Below are 17,865 nucleotides of genomic sequence, written 5' to 3' on the forward strand. Positions count from 1 at the left end.
GATCTGAGCCGAGCGGACGCGGTTGCGACTGGACTGGGGTCTGACCCGAGCCGAGCGGTTCCGATCTGACCCGAGCCGACCCGAGCGGTTCCAATCTGTCCCGATCCGATCAGAGCAGTTCCGATCTGATCCGACCCGACCCGAGCGGTTCCGATCTGACCCGACCCGACCCGAGCGGTTCCGATCTGACCCGACCCGACCCGCGCCCCCCTCCCCTGAGGGGCGCCCGTGACGTCACGGGCGGGGCGGGGTCCCGCGGAGCCGCGCGGCGCGCTCCCGCCGCCGCCCCTCACGGCCGCTCCCGCCTCCCGCGCCCCGGCCGGGCCCCCCCGCGCCCCCCGCCCCGCTCCGCCGCCTCCCTCCGCCGCCCCGCCCGGGCCCCGCCGGGCTCCCGCCCCGCTCCGCCGCCTCCCGCCGCTCGCTGCCCCGCCCGGGCCCCCCCCGCCCCTCACGGCCGCCTCCCTCCCCGCCGCCGCCGCCGCCGCCGCCGCCGCCGCCGCCGCGCCCTGAGGTGAGTGCGGGCCCCCCCCTGCCCCGCCCCGCCTCGGTATTGTTGTGGCGGAGCCGCGGGGGCGGGAGGAGGAGGGGGAGGCGCTTTGTTCCTGCCGGTACCGGGGATCGCCACCGGCTCCCCCCCCGCCGCCCGTGGATGTGGGGGGGGCGGAATCCCCCTCACGGCCGCTCGGATCCGTCGGTGCACCGGGAACCCCCCCCCTCCCCGGTACCGGGATCGGGGGGTGCGCTGGGCGTGTGGGGACCCCCGGGAAGGGCGGGCAGCGTGGTGGGGACCCTGGGGTGGCTCCGTTGTGGGGACCCCGGGTGGCACCCCCGGCCCCTCAGGCCACTCGCGGGTGTCCAGCGCTGAACTTGGGGACCGCGGGGACACCGGCCTGCCTGAGGGCGCCTGTCCCCGCTTCGGGGCACCCCGGCCGTGCCCAGGGCACCCCAGCTTTGCCCAGGGCACCCCGATGGTGCCCGGGACACCCCGGGCACGGCCGTGGCCTGTGGCACCCTCGCTGTGCTTTTGTCCCTGTCGCCGTGCCTGTTGCACCCCGGCTGTGCCTGTTGAACCCCAGCCGTGCCCACGGCAGCTTGGCCATGGCTGTGGCGCCCTGCCTGTGCCCAGGGCACCCCGGATTGGCCTGTGACACCCCAGATTTACCTGTGGCACCCCAGATTTACCTGTGGCACCCCGGATTTACCTGTGGCACCCCGGATTGGCCTGTGGCACCCCAGATTTACCTGTGGCACCCCGGGTTTATCTGTGGCACCCCAGATTGGCCTGTGGCACCCCAGATTTACCTGTGGCACCCCAGATTTACCTGTGGCACCCCGGGTTTATCTGTGGCACCCCAGATTGGCCTGTGGCACCCCAGATTTATCTGTGGCACCCCGGGTTTATCTGTGGCACCCCAGATTTACCTGTGGCACCCCAGATTTATCTTTGGCACCCCGGGTTTATCTGTGGCACCCCGGGTTTACCTGTGGCACCCCGGATTGGTCTGTGGCACCCCAGATATACCTGTGGCACCCCGGATTGGCCTGTGACACCCCAAATTTACCTGTGGCACCCCGGATTGGCCTGTGACACCCCAGATTTACCTGTGACACCCCAGATTTACCTGTGGCACCCCAGATTCATCTGTGGCACCCCAGATTTATCTGTGACACCCCATCTTTGCCTGTGGGACCCTGGATTGGCCTGTGGCACCCCAGATTCATCTGTGACACCCCGTCTTTGCCTGTGGGACCCCGACTCTCCCTGTGACACCTCAGCGGTGTCCCTGGTACCCCGTTGTGCCCTGGCTGTGCTCGTGGCACCCCCTTTTTTCCCCCTGGCACCCCAGCTGTGCCCCAGGCGCCCCAGATGTGCACATCACACCCCAGCTGTGCCCTTGGCGCCCCAGATGTGCCCATCGCACCCCAGATGTGGCCATCACACCCCAGATGTGGCCATCACACCCCAGATGTTCCCGTGGCACCCCAGCTGTGCCAGTGGCACCCCAGCACACCCCAGATGTTCCCGTGGCACCCCAGCTGTGCCAGTGGCACCCCAGCTGTGCCAGTGGCACCCCAGCACACCCCAGCTGTGGCCGTGGCACCCCAGATGTGGCCATCACACCCCAGCTGTGGCCGTGGCACCCTCACCCCCCCGCCGCAGGAAGCCCGGCTGGGGTGTCCCCCATTCCCACAGCCATTCCCGGCCCCCCACCCTCCCGGAAATCCTTCCCGAGCCGTCACTGGGGGCCCCCCCCGAGCCCCCCCAACTTCCTGCTTCCCTCCGGGCAGGGCAGAACAATTCCCAGCCGCATCCTGCCCGGCCCGGGGCACCGGGGGCGGGAGGAGCACGGCGGGGGCACCCCCGGGGCATCCCGGGCAGGACGTGCTGGGGAGGGGGAGGTTGGAAACGGCCGGGTCCCGTTTCCTGCTCCGGAGGGACCGTGGGGAAGGGAGGGAGGGGGGAGCAGGCTCGGGGTGCCCCCGGGGCTTCGGGGCGCCCCCAAACTCGTGACAGCGCTGCCTGAATGCCGCCTTGTCCCCTCGCCGCCCGCGTGACGCCGCCGCTGCCCCGCGGAGCTGACCGGCTCACGGTGTGGCCGTGTCACCCCCCAGGGACCCCGCGCTGTCCCCCCCGGGCCGGCGCCATGGCCCTCGCCGCGCTGCTGGCCCTCGTCACCGCTGCCACCAGCGCCGCTGCCACCCCGGGGGTGTCGTGGAGTGCTGTGCCCAGGAGGACTGTCCCCTACGCCGGTGAGTGCCACAGGAGGGTTCGGGGGGGTGTTGGTTGTGTCCCTTGTCACGGTGGGGTGACACGGTGGTGGTGGCTGTTGTCCCCCCGCCTGTGTGTGTCGGCGCTGTGGGGTGGGTGTCCCCAAAGCTGGGGTCTGTGGGGACACGTGGGGGACGTGCAGGGGTGGTGCTCTGTGTGACCAGCCCTGTGCTGGTGCCTGGGGGCCACTGCCCTGTGCCATGTCCCCTGTCCCATGCCTGTGCTGTGTCCCCTGTGCCATCCCTGTGACATGTCCCCTGTCCCATCCCTGTGCTGTGTCCCCTGTCCCCATCCCTGTGCCGTGTCCCCTGTCCCATCCCTGTGCTGTGTCCCCTGTCCCCATCCCTGTGCCGTGTCCCCTGTCCCATCCCTGTGCTGTCTCCTGTGCCATCCCTGTGCCATGTCCCCTGTCCCCATCCCTGTGCTGTGTCCCCCGTGCCGTGTCCCTTGTCCCATCCCTGTGACATGTCCCCTGTCCCATCCCTGTGCTGTGTCCCCTGTGCCATCCCTGTGACATGTCCCCTGTGCCGTGTCCCTTGTCCCATCCCTGTGACATGTCCCCTGTCCCATGCCTGTGCTGTCTCCTGTGCCATCCCTGTGCCATGTCCCCTGTCCCCATCCCTGTGCTGTGTCCCCTGTGCCGTGTCCCTTGTCCCATCCCTGTGCCGTGTCCCTTGTCCCATCCCTGTGCTGTGTCCCCTGTCCCATCCCTGTGCTGTGTCCCCTGTCCCATCCCTGTCCCCTGTCCCATCCCTGTCCCCTGTCCCCATCCCTGTGCCAGGTCCTTTGTCCTATCCCTCCTCCACGTCCCCTGTGCCCACGCCCTGTCCCATCCGTCTGCTCTGTCCCATCCCTGGGCCGTTTCCTGTCCCCACACCCTGCCATCATCCTGTCCCCGTCCCTTTGCTGTGCCATCCCTCTGCCACGTCCCCCTGCCCTGCCAGCACCCCGAGATTCTGTCCCTGTCCTGTGCCAGCAGCCTGTGTCCCTGCCCTGTGCTGTCACCCTGTGTCCCCATGCTGTGCCAGCTCCAGTGGCCCTGTCCCTGTGCCATGCCGTGTCCCTGTGCAGTGTCACATTCCCCTGTCGCGTGCCAGTGTCCCCTGTCCCTGTGCCATCTGCTATGCCACTGTCCCTGTGCAGTGTCCCTTGTCCCCCGCCCTCAGCAGTGCCACTGTCCCTGTGCAGTGTCCCTTGTCCCCACGCCCTGTCCCCCACCCTCAGCCATTCCACTGTTCCTGTGCAGTGTCCCTTGTCCCCCACCCTCAGCAGTGCCACTGTCCCCGTGCAGTGTCCCTTGTCCCCCGCCCTCAGCAGTGCCACTGTCCCCGTGCAGTGTCCCTTGTCCCCCACCCTCAGCAGTGCCACTGTCCCCGTGCAGTGTCCCTTGTCCCCCACCCTCAGCCATTCCACTGTCCCCGTGCAGTGTCCCTTGTCCCCCACCCTCAGCAGTGCCACTGTCCCCGTGCAGTGTCCCTTGTCCCCCACCCTCAGCCATTCCACTGTCCCCGTGCAGTGTCCCTTGTCCCCCACCCTCAGCAGTGCCACTGTCCCCGTGCAGTGTCCCTTGTCCCCCGCCCTCAGCAGTGCCACTGTCCCCGTGCCGCCCCCGTGCCGTGCCAGCCCCGTGTCCCTGTCCCCGCCGGGGCCCTGCCTCTGTCCCGTCAATGGTTCCTTTCTGCGGGGCCCGGGGGTGGCCGGGGGGCGCGGGGGGGGCGCGGGGTCCCTGCAAAGGCCACTGTTCACCCGGCACCGCCGGTGACAAAGGGACCTTTGTGTGCCACGGGGCCGGGGGGCTCCGGGGGGGGTCTGGCGGGGGCGGGGGGGCACGGGGGTCCCTGCCCTGGGTCCCTGTCCCCACAGAGCTGTGGGGGGGTCCCAGTGTCCCCACAGAGCTGTAAGGGGGTCCCAGCCTGCTGTCCCTGTCCCCACAGAGCTGTGGGTGGGGTCTGGCGGGGGTGGGGGATGCTGTGGGGTCCCAGCCCGGTGTCCCTGTCCCCACAGAGCTGTGGGGGGGTCCCAGTGTCCCCATAGAGCTGTAGGGGGGTCCCAGCCTGCTGTCCCTGTCCCCACAGAGCTGGGGGGGGGTCCCAGCCCGCTGTCCCTGTCCCCACAGAGCTTTGGGGGGGTCCCAGCCCGCTGTCCCTGTCCCCACAGAGCTGTGGGGGGGTCCCAGCCCGCTGTCCCTGTCCCCACAGAGCTTTGGGGGGGTCTCAGCCCGCTGTCCCTGTCCCCACAGAGCTTTGGGGGGGTCCCAGCCCGCTGTCCCTGTCCCCACAGAGCTGTGGGGGGGTCCCAGCCCGCTGTCCCTGTCCCCACAGAGCTGTGGGGGGGTCCCAGCGTCCCCACAGAGCTGTGGGGGGGTCCCAGCCCAGTGTCCCTGTCCCCACAGAGCTGCGGGTGGGGTCTGGCAGGGGTGGGTGATGCTATGGGGTCCCAGTGTCCCCACAGAGCTGTGGGGGGGTCCCAGCCCGCTGTCCCTGTCCCCACAGAGCTGCGGGACACTGCCAAGCGCTTCTCCCAGGGCGGGGTGTCTCACTACGTGACGCTGACGCTGGACGAGGCCGAAGCAATGCTCTACGTGGGCGCCCGCGAGGCCGTGTTCGCCCTGGCCACCGGCACCGTGGAGCTGAAGGCGGCGGTGAGACCCCGGGACACCCCAAAAACCGCCGGGGGTTTGGGGTGGGGGGTGACCCGCCAGCCCCTGACCCCTCTGCCACCCCCAGATCTCCTGGCAGGCGCCCCTGGAGAAGAAAGCGGAGTGCGTGCAGAAGGGCAAGAACAACCAGGTGGGTGCTGGGTGCCGGGGGGTGGGACAGCGTGCCAGCCCCAGTGTCCCTGTCACCCTGTGTCCCTGTCCCTGTGCCATTCCAGCCCCAGTGTCCCTGTCACCCTGTGTCCCTGTCCCTGTGCCATTCCAGCCCCAGTGTCCCTGTCCCTGTGCCATTCCAGCCCCAGTGTCCCTGTCACCCTGTGTCCCTGTGCTGTCACCCTGTGTCCCTGTCTCTGTGCCATTCCAGCCCCAGTGTCCCTGTCACCCTGTGTCCCTGTGCTGTCACCCTGTGTCCCTGTCTCTGTGCCATTCCAGCCCCAGTGTCCCTGTCACCCTGTGTCCCTGTGCTGTCACCCTGTGTCCCTGTGCTGTCACCCTGTGAACCCATGCCATTCCAGCCCCAGTGTCCCAGCCCCAGTGTCCCTGTGCTGTGTCTCCTGTCCCCATGTGATGGGAGTGACCCCTGTCCCATGCCAGTGTCCCCACGCCGTGTCCCCACGCCCCGTGCTGTGCCATTAATGTCCCCTGTGTCCCCTCCCAGACCGACTGTTTCAACTACGTGCGCTTCCTGCAGAGCTACAACAGCTCTCACCTGTACGCCTGCGGCACCTACGCCTTCCAGCCCAAGTGCACCTACATCGTGAGTGGGGGTCCCCAAAGGCCGGGGGGACCCCAGTGCCCCCCTGCAGGGTGGCCTTGTCCCCAGGGACGGCGTTTAGGGGTGTCCTTGTACGCGTGGGGTGGGGTTTGTGTGCGTGAGGGAGGGTTGGGGGTGTCTGCTGCGCACTTGGGGTGTCCCAGGTGGGTCATTCTGGAGGGGTTCCTGTCCCCAGGGTGGCCCATCCAGGGGTGTCCCTGTCCCCAGGATGGCTCATCCAGGGGTGCCACTGTCCCCAGGGTGGATCATCCAGGGGTGCCACTGTCCCCAGGATGGTCCAGGGGTGTCCTTGTCGCCATAAGGGATCATCCAGGGCTGTCCCTGTCTCCAGGATGGCTCATCCAGGGGTGTCCCTGTCTCCTCGAGGGCTGTCCCTGCCCCCAGGAGGGTCACTCAGGGGGATGTCCCTGTGCCTGGGGCCTGTCTGGCAGGGGGGGGACCTGACTTAGGACCCCCCACCCTCCCCGTGCCCCCCAGGAGCTCTCTGGCTTCACCCTGGACCCGGTGGCATTCGAGGACGGCAAAGGCAAATGTCCCTACGACCCCACCAAGGGCCACACCGGCCTCATCGTGGGTAGGTGACACCTCTGGGGGACCCGGGGGGGGTGTCCCCAACAGCCGCCACCCCCCCTAAAACCCCTCCCTCACAGACGGGGAGCTCTACTCGGCCACCTTCAACAACTTCCTGGGCACGGAGCCCGTCATCCTGCGCAACCTGGGCCCGCACTACTCCATGAAGACAGAGTACCTGACGTCCTGGCTGAACGGTGGGGCGCGGGGAGGGGACCCGGGGGACGCCGGTGACACCGTGTGGGGCGCGGGGAGGGGACCCGGGGGGCGCCGGTGACGCCGTGTGGGGCGCGGGGAGGGGACCCGGGGGACGCCGGTGACACCGTGTGGGGCGCGGGGAGGGGACCCGGGGGACGCCGGTGACGCCGTGTGGGGCGCGGGGAGGGGACCCGGGGGGCGCCGGTGACGCTGTGTGGGGCGCGGGGAGGGGACCCGGGGGACGCCGGTGACACCGTGTGGGGCACGGGGAGGGGACCCGGGGGACGCCGGTGACACCGTGTGGGGCGCGGCGGGGAGGGGACCCGGGGGACGCCGGTGACACCGTGTGGGGCGCGGGGAGGGGACCCGGGGGACGCCGGTGACACCGTGTGGGGCGCGGCAGGGGGACCCGGGGGGCACCGGTGACACCGTGTGGGGCGCGGGGAGGGGACCCGGGGGACGCCGGTGACACCGTGTGGGGCGCGGGGAGGGGACCCGGGGGACGCCGGTGACACCGTGTGGGGCGCGGGGAGGGGACCTGGGGGGCACCGGTGACACCGTGTGGGGCGCGGGGAGGGGACCCGGGGGACGCCGGTGACACCGTGTGGGGCGCGGGGAGGGGACCCGGGGGACGCCGGTGACACCGTGTGGGGCGCGGGGAGGGGACCCGGGGGACGCCGGTGACACCGTGCCTCCGCAGAGCCCCACTTCGTGGCGTCCGCCTTCGTGCCGGAGAGCGCGGGCAGCGGCAGCGGCGACGATGACAAGGTGTACTTCTTCTTCAGCGAGCGCGCCGTCGAGTACGACTGCTACGCTGAGCAGGTGGTGGCACGCGTGGCACGGGTCTGCAAGGTATGGGGACAGCTGGGGACAGCTGGGGACAGCTGAGGTACACCTGAGATACACCTGAGATACACCTGGGGACAGCTGGGGGACAGCTGAGGGACAGCTGAGGTATACCTGGGGTCACCTGGGGATACCTGGGGACACCTGGGGATACCTGGGAACACCTGGGGATACCTGGGGACACCTGGGGATACCTGGGGACACCTGGGGACAGCTGAGGTACACCTGAGATACACCTGGGGACACCTGGGGATACCTGGGGACAGCTGGGGACAGCCTGGGGACATCTGGGGACACCTGGGGACACAAGGCTGGCTTGGGTTTAGGTTTGGGTTTGGATTTGGGTTTACGTTTAGGTTTAGGTTTGGGTTTGGGTTTGGGTTTAGGTTTAGGTTTGGGTTTGGGTTTAGGTTTGGGTTTGGGTGTGGGTGTGGGTTTGGGTTTAGGTTTGGGTTTAGGTTTAGGTTTAGGTTTAGGTTTGGGTTTGGGTTTAGGTTTGGGTTTGGGTTTAGGTTTGGGTTTGGGTGTGGGTTTGGGTTTAGGTTTAGGTTTGGGTTTGGGTTTAGGTTTGGGTTTGGGTTTAGGTTTGGGTTTAGGTTTAGGTTTGGGTTTGGGTGTGGGTTTGGGTTTAGGTTTGGGTCTGGGTTTAAGTTTGGGTTTAGGTTTGGGTTTAGGTTTGGGCAGTGCTGGTGGCGCTCAAGCCAAGCCCAGCAGGGGCTGGGTGTGACATTAATGTGCTTTCATTAATATTTCTGCTAATATCATCACAAAATTAGTGCATATCTATTAATATTTCCACTTCCATATTAATGTTATCACAAAATTAGTTTAATTCTATTATTATTGTCATTATTATTATCATGAAATTAATTGAATTCTATTAATATTGTCATTATTATGATGAAATTCAGATGTTTCTGCTAATACTTTCATTAATGTTATCATTATAAAATTAATACACTCCTATTAATATTCCCATTATTATTATTTTTATAATCATCACGAAATTAATCTATTCCTGCTAATATTTCCATTATTATCATCACAAAACTAATCTATTCCTGCTAATATTTCCATTATTATCATCACAAAACTAATCTATTCCTGCTAATATTTCCATTATTATCATCACAAAACTAATCTATTCCTGCTAATATTTCCATTATTATCATCACAAAACTAATCTATTCCTGCTAATATTTCCATTATTATCATCACAAAACTAATCTATTCCTGCTAATATTTCCATTATTATCATCATGAAATTAATCTATTCCTGCTAATATTTCCATTATTAACATCACGAAATTAATCTATTCCTGCTAATATTTCCATTATTATCATCATGAAATTAATCTATTCCTGCTAATATTTCCATTATTATCATCACAAAACTAATCTATTCCTGCTAATATTTCCATTATTATCATCACAAAATTAATCTATTCCTGCTAATATTTCCATTATTATCATCATCAAACTAACGACTTTGTGCTAATATTTCCATTATTATCGCTATGAAATTAATGCACTTTGCTTAATCATTCCATTATTACATTCCATTAATAATTATTCCATTTCTCATGATTATCATTAATTTTTTTTGCACGTGACATGAAATCATCATCATGAAACCGAGGCGTTTTTACTAATTCCCTAATTATATTTATAATTATCATCGTCATTAATTAATTATCATCGCGTTTCTCGCGGGTGATGCGTGACGATACAAAACTCGTTTTATGTTTATTGTGGGTTTTTTAGGATTTTAAAATTGTTATATAATTATTAGAATGTAATACGTTAGGGTGTGACGTGGTGGCCCTGTCCCCATGCTCTTGGTGGCCCTGTCCTGGTCACCATGGTGGCCTTGTCCTGGTGTCCTTGGTGGCCCTGTCCTGGTGCCCATGGTCACCATGGTGGCCTTGTCCTGGTGTCCTTGGTGGCCTTGTCCTGGTGACCATGGTGGCCCTGTCCTGGTGTCCTTGGTGGCCTTGTCCTGGTGTCCTTGGTGGCCCTGTCCTGGTGCCCATGGTCACCATGGTGGCCTTGTCCTGGTGTCCTTGGTGGCCCTGTCCTGGTGCTCATGGTCACCATGGTGTGGCCCTGTCCTGGTGACCATGGTCACCATGGTGGCCTTGTCCCAGTCCCCACGGTGTCCCTGTCCCTGTCCCCACACTGTCCCTGTCCCTGTCCCCACACTGTCCCTGTCCCTACACTGTCCCTGTCCCTGTCCCCACACTGTCCTCATCCCCACACTGTCCCTGTCCCTGAGCCCACAGTGTCCCTGTCCCCACGCTGTCCCTGTCCCTGTCCCCATCCCCACACTGTCCCCATCCCCACACTGTCCTTGTCCCTGTCCCCACGCTGTCCCCATCCCCACGCTGTCCCTGTCCCCATCCCCATGTTGTCCCCATCCCTGTCCCCACTCTGTCCCTGTCCCCACGCTGTCCCCATCCCCACGCTGTCCCTGTCCCCATCCCCACGCTGTCCCTGTCCCCATCCCCACAGTGTCCCTGTCCCCACGCTGTCCCCGTCCCCACACTGTCCCTGTCCCCATCCCCATGTTGTCCCCGTCCCTGTCCCCACGCTGTCCCCGTCCCCGCAGGGTGACGTGGGCGGCGCGCGGACGCTGCAGAAGAAGTGGACGTCGTTCCTGAAGGCGCGCTTGTTGTGCTCGGCCCCGGAGCAGCAGCTGCACTTCAACCGCCTGCAGGCCGTGTTCACCCTGCCCGGCGCCCGCTGGCAGGACACCGCCTTCTTCGGCGTCTTCCGCGCCCGCTGGTGAGCGCCGGCCCGGCCCCGGGGCCGTGGTGGCCGTGTCACTGTGTCTGTGGTGGCCATGGTGGCCGTGTCACTGTGTCTGTGGTGGCCCGGCCCTGGGGCCGTGTTCACCCTGCCCGGCGCCCGCTGGCAGGACACCGCCTTCTTCGGCGTCTTCCGCGCCCGCTGGTGAGCACCGGCCCGGCCCCGGGGCCGTGGTGGCCGTGTCACTGTGTCTGTGGTGGCCATGGTGGCCGTGTCACTGTGTCTGTGGTGGCCATGTCCCAGTGCCCATGGTGGCCATGTCCCAGTGCCCATGGTGGCCATGGTGGCCATGTCCCAGTGCCCATGGTGGCCATGGTGGCCATGTCCCGGTGCCCATGGTGCCCATGGTGCCCATGGTGGCCATGGTGGCCATGTCCCGGTGCCCATGGTGCCCATGGTGGCCATGTCGCAGTGCCCGTGGTGGCCACGGTGCCCATGGTGGCCATGTCCCAGTGCCCATGGTGCCCATGGTGGCCATGGTGGCCATGTCCCAGTGCCCATGGTGCTCATGGTGGCCATGTCCCAGTGCCCATGGTGCCCATGGTGCCCATGGTGGCCATGGTAGCCATGGTGCCCATGGTGGCCATGTCCCAGTGCCCATGGTGGCCATGTCCCGGTGCCCATGGTGGCCATGGTGCCCATGGTGCCCATGGTGGCCATGGTGGCCATGTCCCAGTGCCCATGGTGCCCATGGTGGCCATGTCCCAGTGCCCATGGTGCCCATGGTGGCCATGTCCCAGTGCCCATGGTGCCCATGGTGCCCATGGTGTCCATGGTGGCCATGTCCCGGTACCCGTGGTGGCCACGGTGCCCGTGTGGCAGTGTCCTGGCGCTGTGCCCGCAGGGGTGACGTGGACGTCTCTGCCATCTGCCGCTACCACATCCTGGAGGTGCGCAAAGCCTTCGAGGGGCCCTACAAGGAGTACCGGGAGCAGGCGCAGAAATGGGGCCGATACTCGGGCGAGGTGCCCAGCCCGCGGCCCGGCGCGGTGAGAGCCCAGTGCCCGGGGCCTGCCCTGGGGCTGGGGGTGTTCTCTGGGATCCACCTGTGGGGCTGGGGGTGTTCTCTGGGGGGCTGGGATCTGTCCGTGGGGCTGGAGGTGATCTCTGGGATCCATCTGTGGGGCTGGGGGTGTTCTCTGGGGGTCTGGGATCTGTCCGTGGGGCTGGAGGTGATCTCTGGGATCCATCTGTGGGGCTGGGGGTGTTCTCTGGGATCTGTCCATGGGGCTGGAGGTGATCCCTGGGATCTGTCTGTGGGGCTGGAGGTGTTCTCTGGGGGGCTGGCATCCTTCTGTGGGGCTGGAGGTGATCCCTGGGATCCATCTGTGGGGCTGGAGGTGATCTCTGGGGGGCTGGCATACTTCTGTGGGGCTGGAGGTGATCCCTGGGGGGTTGGGATCTGTCCCTGGGGCTGGAGGTGATCTCTGGGGGGCTGGGATCCAGCTGTGCCCTCCTAAGAGGATCTGGGATCCCATGTGCCTTCCTGAGAGGGATTGGGATCCAGCTGTGCCCCCAATAGAGGATTTAGTCTCCAGCTGTGATGATCTGGGATGATTTGGGTTGATTTGGGATGATGATTTGGGATGATTTGGGCTCCAGCTGTGATGATTTGGGTTGATTTGAGACCATTTGGGATGGTTTGGGCTCCGGCCGTGATGATTTGGGATGATTTGGGGTGATCTGGGATGATTTGGGATGATGATTTGGGATGATTTAGTCTCCAGCTGTGATGATTTGGGTTGATTTGGGATGATGATTTGGGATGATTTAGTCTCCAGCTGTGATGATTTGGGGTGATTTGGGATGATTTGGGGTGATCTGGGATGATTTGGGGTGATGATTTGGGATGATTTAGTCTCCAGCTGTGATGATCTGGGTTGATTTGAGACCATTTGGGATGGTTTGGGCTCCGGCCGTGATGATTTGGGATGATTTGGGGTGATTTGGGATGATTTGGGGTGATCTGGGATGATTTGGGATGATGATTTGGGATGATTTAGGCTCCAGCTGTGATGATTTGGGATGATTTGGGGTGATCTGGGATGATTTGGGGTGATGATTTGGGATGATTTGGGGTGATTTGGGATGATTTGGGGTGATCTGGGATGATTTGGGATGATGATTTGGGATGATTTAGGCTCCAGCTGTGATGATTTGGGTTGATTTGAGACCATTTGGGATGATTTAGTCTCCAGCTCTGATGATTTGGGACAATTTGAGATGATTAGTGACAATTTGGGACCCCGGCGTGGCCGGGGGCCGCGTGCCAGCCCTGAGCTGTCCCCGCTGTCCCCAGTGCATCACGGACTGGCACCGGCAGAACGGCTTTGGCAGCTCGCTGGAGCTGCCCGACAACACGCTCAACTTCGCCAAGAAGCACCCGCTGATGGACGAGGCCGTGGCCCCGCAGCGCGGCCGGCCCCTGCTGCTCAAGAGGGACTCCAACTTCACCCAGCTCGTGGTGGATCGCGTGGCCGGCCTGGACGGGAACACCTACGAGGTGCTCTTCATCGGGACAGGTGGGGACAGGGGACATGGGGACATGGGGACATGGGAACACCTACGAGGTGCTCTTCATCGGGACAGGTGGGGACAGGGGACATGGGGACATGGGGACACCTACGAGGTGCTCTTCATCGGGACAGGTGGGGACAGGGGACAGGGGACAGGGATGGGGACATGGGGACAAGGGACACCTACGAGGTGCTCTTCATCGGGACAGGTGGGGACAGGGGACATGGGGACAGGGATGGGGACATGGGGACATGGGGACATGGGGACAGGGACAGGGGACAGGGGACATGGGGACACCTACGAGGTGCTCTTCATCGGGACAGGTGGGGACAGGGGACATAGGGACATGGGGACAGGGGACATGGGGACATGGGGACACCTACGAGGTGCTCTTCATCGGGACAGGTGGGGACAGGGGACACTGATGGGGACATGGGGACAGGGATGGGGACATGGGGACATGGGGAAACCTACGAGGTGCTCTTCATCGGGACAGGTGGGGACAGGGGACATGGGGACATGGGGACAGGGACAGGGATGGGGACAGGGGACATGGGGACATGGGGACACCTACGAGGTGTTCTTCATCGGGACAGGTGGGGACAGGGATGGGGACATGGGGACATGGGGACAGGGACAGGGGACAGGGACAGGGGACATGGGGACACCTACGAGGTGCTCTTCATCGGGACAGGTGGGGACAGGGATGGGGACAGGGGGGCAGGGGACATGGGGACAGGGGACATGGGGACACCTACGAGGTGCTCTTCATTGGGACAGGTAGGGACGGGGATAGGGGACAGGGATGGGGACAGGGGACATGGGGACACTGACTGGGGACAGGGGGACAGGGGGAAGGGATGGGGACAGGGGACATGGCACAAAGGAACAGGCACAGAGGGACAGGGACAGAAGGGACAGGGGACATGGCACAAAGGGACAGGGCAGCATGGGCCAGCCCCCAGCGTGCCCCGTGCCCGCCCGCAGGTGACGGCTGGGTGCACAAGGCGCTGGATCTGGGCTCCCACACACACCTGGTGGAGGAGCTGCAGGTGTTCGAGCCGCCACAGCCCGTGGAGAGCCTGGCGCTGGCTGGCACCAAGGTGAGCCTGGCAGGGGTGGCGGCGTCACCCGGCGGTGTCACCCGGCGGCGTCACCTCAGCGCTGTCCCCTCCCCTGGCAGAAGCTGCTGTTCGCCGGCTCCCGCCTGCAGCTGGCGCAGCTGCCCCTGGCAGAGTGCGGGCGCTACCGGAGCTGCACCGACTGCGTGCTGGCACGGGACCCCTACTGCGCCTGGAGCCGCAACGGCAGCGCCTGCGTCCGCAGCGACGGCCACAACGGGTACGGGGACACCGGGGACACCGGGGACACTGGGGACACCAGGGACAGCACTGGGGACACCGGGGACACTGGGGACACCGGGGACACCAGGGACACTGGGGACACCGGGGACACCGGGGACACCGGGGACACCAGGGACACCGGGGACACCGGAGACAGCACCCGGGGATACCAGGAATTTGGGGTGTCCCTGCAGGATCCCCAGTGATAATTCGGGGTGTCCCTGCAGGGTCCCAGGGTGGGAATTTGGGGTGTCCCTGCAGGGTCCCCAGTGATAATTCGGGGTGTCCCTGCAGGGTCCCAGGGTGGGAATTTGGGGTGTCCCTGCAGGGTCCCCAGTGATAATTCGGGGTGTCCCTGCAGGGTCCCAGGGTGGGATCAGGGATCCCTGGGGGTCCCTGGGGAGGGGACACCACGGGCACCCCCTCACTGTGTCCGTCCCCCCAGGTCCCACCTGGTGCAGGACGTGCTGAGCTCCGACACCAGCGCCTGCTCCGTGCCGCAGGTGGCCAAGCAAGGTGAGACCCCACTGCTGGCACACGGGTGTGCCCGTGCCACCCCATGGATCCCACCCCATGGATCCCATGGATCCCACCCATGGATCCCACCCCATGGATCCCATTCATCCCATCCCATGGATCCCACCCCATGGATCCCACCCATGGATCTCACCCCATGGATCCCACCCATGGATCCCACCCATGGATCTCACCCCACAGATCCCACCCCATGGATCCCATCCCATGGATCCCACCCCATGGATCCCACCCCATGGATCCCACCCCACAGATCCCACCCCATGGATCCCACCCATGGATCCCACCCCATGGATCCCACCCCATGGATCCCATTCATCCCATCCCATGGATCCCATCCCATCCCATCCCATGGATCCCACCCCACCCCATGGATCCCACCCCACAGATCCCACCCATGGATCCCATTCATCCCATCCCATCCTATGGATCCCATCCCATCCCATGGATCCCATCCCATCCCACAGATCCCACCCATGGATCCCACCCCACAGATCCCCCCACCTCACCCCTCCCCTCCATGTCCCCCCAGGTCCCCTCACTCCCAAGAACGTGTCGGTGGTGGCGGGCACCGACCTGGTCCTGACGTGTCGCCTGGGCTCCAACCTGGCCCGCGCCCTCTGGACCTTCGAGGGCCGAGCCCTGGCGGCCGAGCAGGTTCTGGTTCTGGGCGAGTCGCGGCTGCGGGCGCTGGTGGTGCCGGCGGCGGGCGCTCAGCACAGCGGCACGTACCGCTGCCTGGCCGAGGAGCAGGGAGCCCTGCTGCCGGCCCAGGAGTACCGCGTGGCCGTGCTGCCCGGCCCGGGCGCCCCGCTGGAGACTCGGGCGCCGCTGGAGAGCCCGGGCGCCGTCTGGGTGCTGGCCGTGTGCCTGGGCGCCCTGTGCCTGCTGCTGCTGCTGGCCGTGCTGTCGCTCTGGCACCGGCTGCGCCACGAGCTGGGCAAAGCCACCAAAGCCATCGAGAGCACCCTGGTGTACCCCATCGAGCTGCCCAAAGAGCCGCCCAGCCCTCGCTTCGCCTCCAGCGCCGCCTCCGACTCGGACGAGAAGCTTTGGGATCCTTCCAGTTATTACTACTCGGACGGGTCGCTCAAGATCGTGCCCGGCCACGCCAGCACGGCCGGCGGCGCCTGCTGCCGCAACGGCGGCCCCGGGGCCGGCTCGCCGCCCGCCGCCATCCCCGGGCAGCCGCTGCACTCGCCCACCCGCATCCACCTGGGCCCCCTGCGCGGCTCGGCCTCCAACGGCTACATCCGGCTGGCGCTGGGCGCCGAGGAGCGGCCGGCCTGCGCGGAGCTGGCCGAGGAGCTGCGGAGAAAGCTGCAGCAGCGCCAGACCCTGCCCGACTCCAACCCCGAGGAGTCGTCGGTGTGAGCGGCGCCAGCCTCGGCGCCGGGAGAGCGGAGGGACGCCTGGAACCGGTACCGGGGCAGGGTTGGCATCCGGCACCGGGGACAGGATGGGCACCCTGGCACCGGTACCGGGACAGGATGGGCACCCTGGCACCCTGGACAGGATTGGCACCCTGGCACCAGCACTGGGGACAGGATGGGCACCCTGGCACCGGTACCGGGACAGGATTGGCACCCTGGCACCCTGGACAGGATTGTCACCCTGGCACCGGTACCAGGGCAAGATTGGCACCTCAGCACCCCATGGGCACCCCAGTACTGGGGACAGGATTGTCACCCTGGCACCCAGGACAGGATTGGCATCCAGCACCCGGTGTTGGGGACAGGGTTGTCACCCCAGCATTGGGGACAGGATGGGCACCCTGGCACCTGGCACTGGGGACAGGATTGTCACCCAGCACTGGGGACAAGATTGTCACCCCAGCATCTGCCCTGGGCACAGCGGTGTCACCCCAGTGCCCACCTTGGGGACAGGACTGTCACCCCAGTGCCCACCTTGGGGACAGCACTGTCACCCCAGTGCCCACTATGGGGACAGCACTGTCACCCTGGCACCGGTGTCTGCCTTGCGGGTGACACCCACCCTTGGGGACAGGATCGTGGCACCTGCCCTGTGGGGACAGGGCTGTCACCCTGGCCCTGTCCCCTCCCTGGGGACACCGCTGTCACCCCCGGTGCCCGCCCCCGCCTTCGGTACCGTGTCCCCATGGAGGGACAGACTTGGGGACACCCCGGGCCGGTGCCCTCGGGACGTTTTTTTGGGCTGATTTCGGGTTTTTTCTTCCTGACAACTTTTCTATCTCCACTCCCTCCCCCTCCGTGTCCCCTCCCCGGGGCTCTGTCCCCTCCTGTCCCCCCCTGCACGCCCCCTCCCCTTTTGTATAACCCCCCCAGTGTAATTTATTTGTTACCGAAATATATTTATTTGCTGTAAATACGTGAGTATTTTTATATTAATAATAAAACGACTTCCAAAAAAAAAAAAAAAAAAGCCAAAAAAAACCTCAAAAAAAACCAAAACGCGACAAATCTCGGATTTATTTTTTCTTTCCTTTTTCTCTCTCCGCGGAGGTTCTGGGGGGGCTCTGGGGGAGGTTTTTGGGCTCCCCCCGGTGCTGAGCTCATGGAAAAAGCTCCAGCGGGGCTAAAAATGGGCAAAGCGGAGCCGTTCCCAGGCGGGGGGGCCGGGCCGGGCTCACCCCGGACCCTCCCCGGATGCCGGGGGGCAGCGAGGGGGGGTCCCCGGGGAGGCTCTGCTGGGAAAAGGGCAGGAAATGGGATGGGGGGGCTGGGAATGGGATGGGGGGCTGGGAATGGGGTCAGGGGGGCTGGGAATGGGATGGGGGGGGCTGGGAATGGGATGGGGGGCTGGGAATGGGATGGGGGGCTGGGAATGGGATTGGGTGGGCTGGGAATGGGGAGGGGGGGGCTGGGAA

General features: G+C 64.1%; 1 protein-coding gene across 3 annotated transcripts; it reads left to right on the top strand.

Moving 5' to 3' along the window:
* The first annotated feature begins 460 nt into the window (after positions 1-460).
* SEMA4C (semaphorin 4C) lies at positions 461-17,449 on the top strand. 3 transcript variants are annotated; one of them, XM_086865443.1, is made up of 15 exons: positions 461-511; positions 2,614-2,751; positions 5,263-5,411; positions 5,497-5,559; positions 6,085-6,183; positions 6,679-6,775; positions 6,852-6,968; positions 7,670-7,821; positions 10,424-10,599; positions 11,468-11,612; positions 12,923-13,145; positions 14,128-14,243; positions 14,324-14,481; positions 14,929-14,999; positions 15,550-17,449. In XM_086865443.1, the coding sequence occupies exons 2-15, from the start codon at positions 2,646-2,648 to the stop codon at positions 16,389-16,391; spliced, it is 2,514 nt and encodes an 837-aa protein (XP_086721569.1). In that variant the 5' UTR covers positions 461-511; positions 2,614-2,645; the 3' UTR covers positions 16,392-17,449. The 3 variants fall into 3 exon arrangements, with proteins under 3 accessions (XP_086721569.1, XP_086721568.1, XP_086721567.1); XM_086865442.1 differs by lacking the exon at positions 461-511 and adding an exon at positions 526-721; XM_086865441.1 differs by lacking the exon at positions 461-511 and having other exon boundaries at positions 2,505-2,751.
* The last annotated feature ends 416 nt before the right edge of the window (positions 17,450-17,865 follow it).

The sequence above is a fragment of the Cyanistes caeruleus genome, chromosome 29 (assembly GCF_971803275.1).
Source record: "Cyanistes caeruleus chromosome 29, bCyaCae1.hap1.1, whole genome shotgun sequence".
Lineage (NCBI taxonomy): Eukaryota > Metazoa > Chordata > Aves > Passeriformes > Paridae > Cyanistes > Cyanistes caeruleus.

Coding starts and splice junctions, on each gene's coding strand:
- SEMA4C (XM_086865441.1), top strand. CDS start 2,526: ATGCCGCCTTGTCCCCTCGCCGCCCGCGTGACGCCGCCGCTGCCCCGC. Junction 5,412..5,496: donor CCGTGGAGCTGAAGGCGGCG/GTGAGACCCCGG, acceptor TGCCACCCCCAG/ATCTCCTGGCAGGCGCCCCT. Junction 6,969..7,669: donor CCTGACGTCCTGGCTGAACG/GTGGGGCGCGGG, acceptor GTGCCTCCGCAG/AGCCCCACTTCGTGGCGTCC.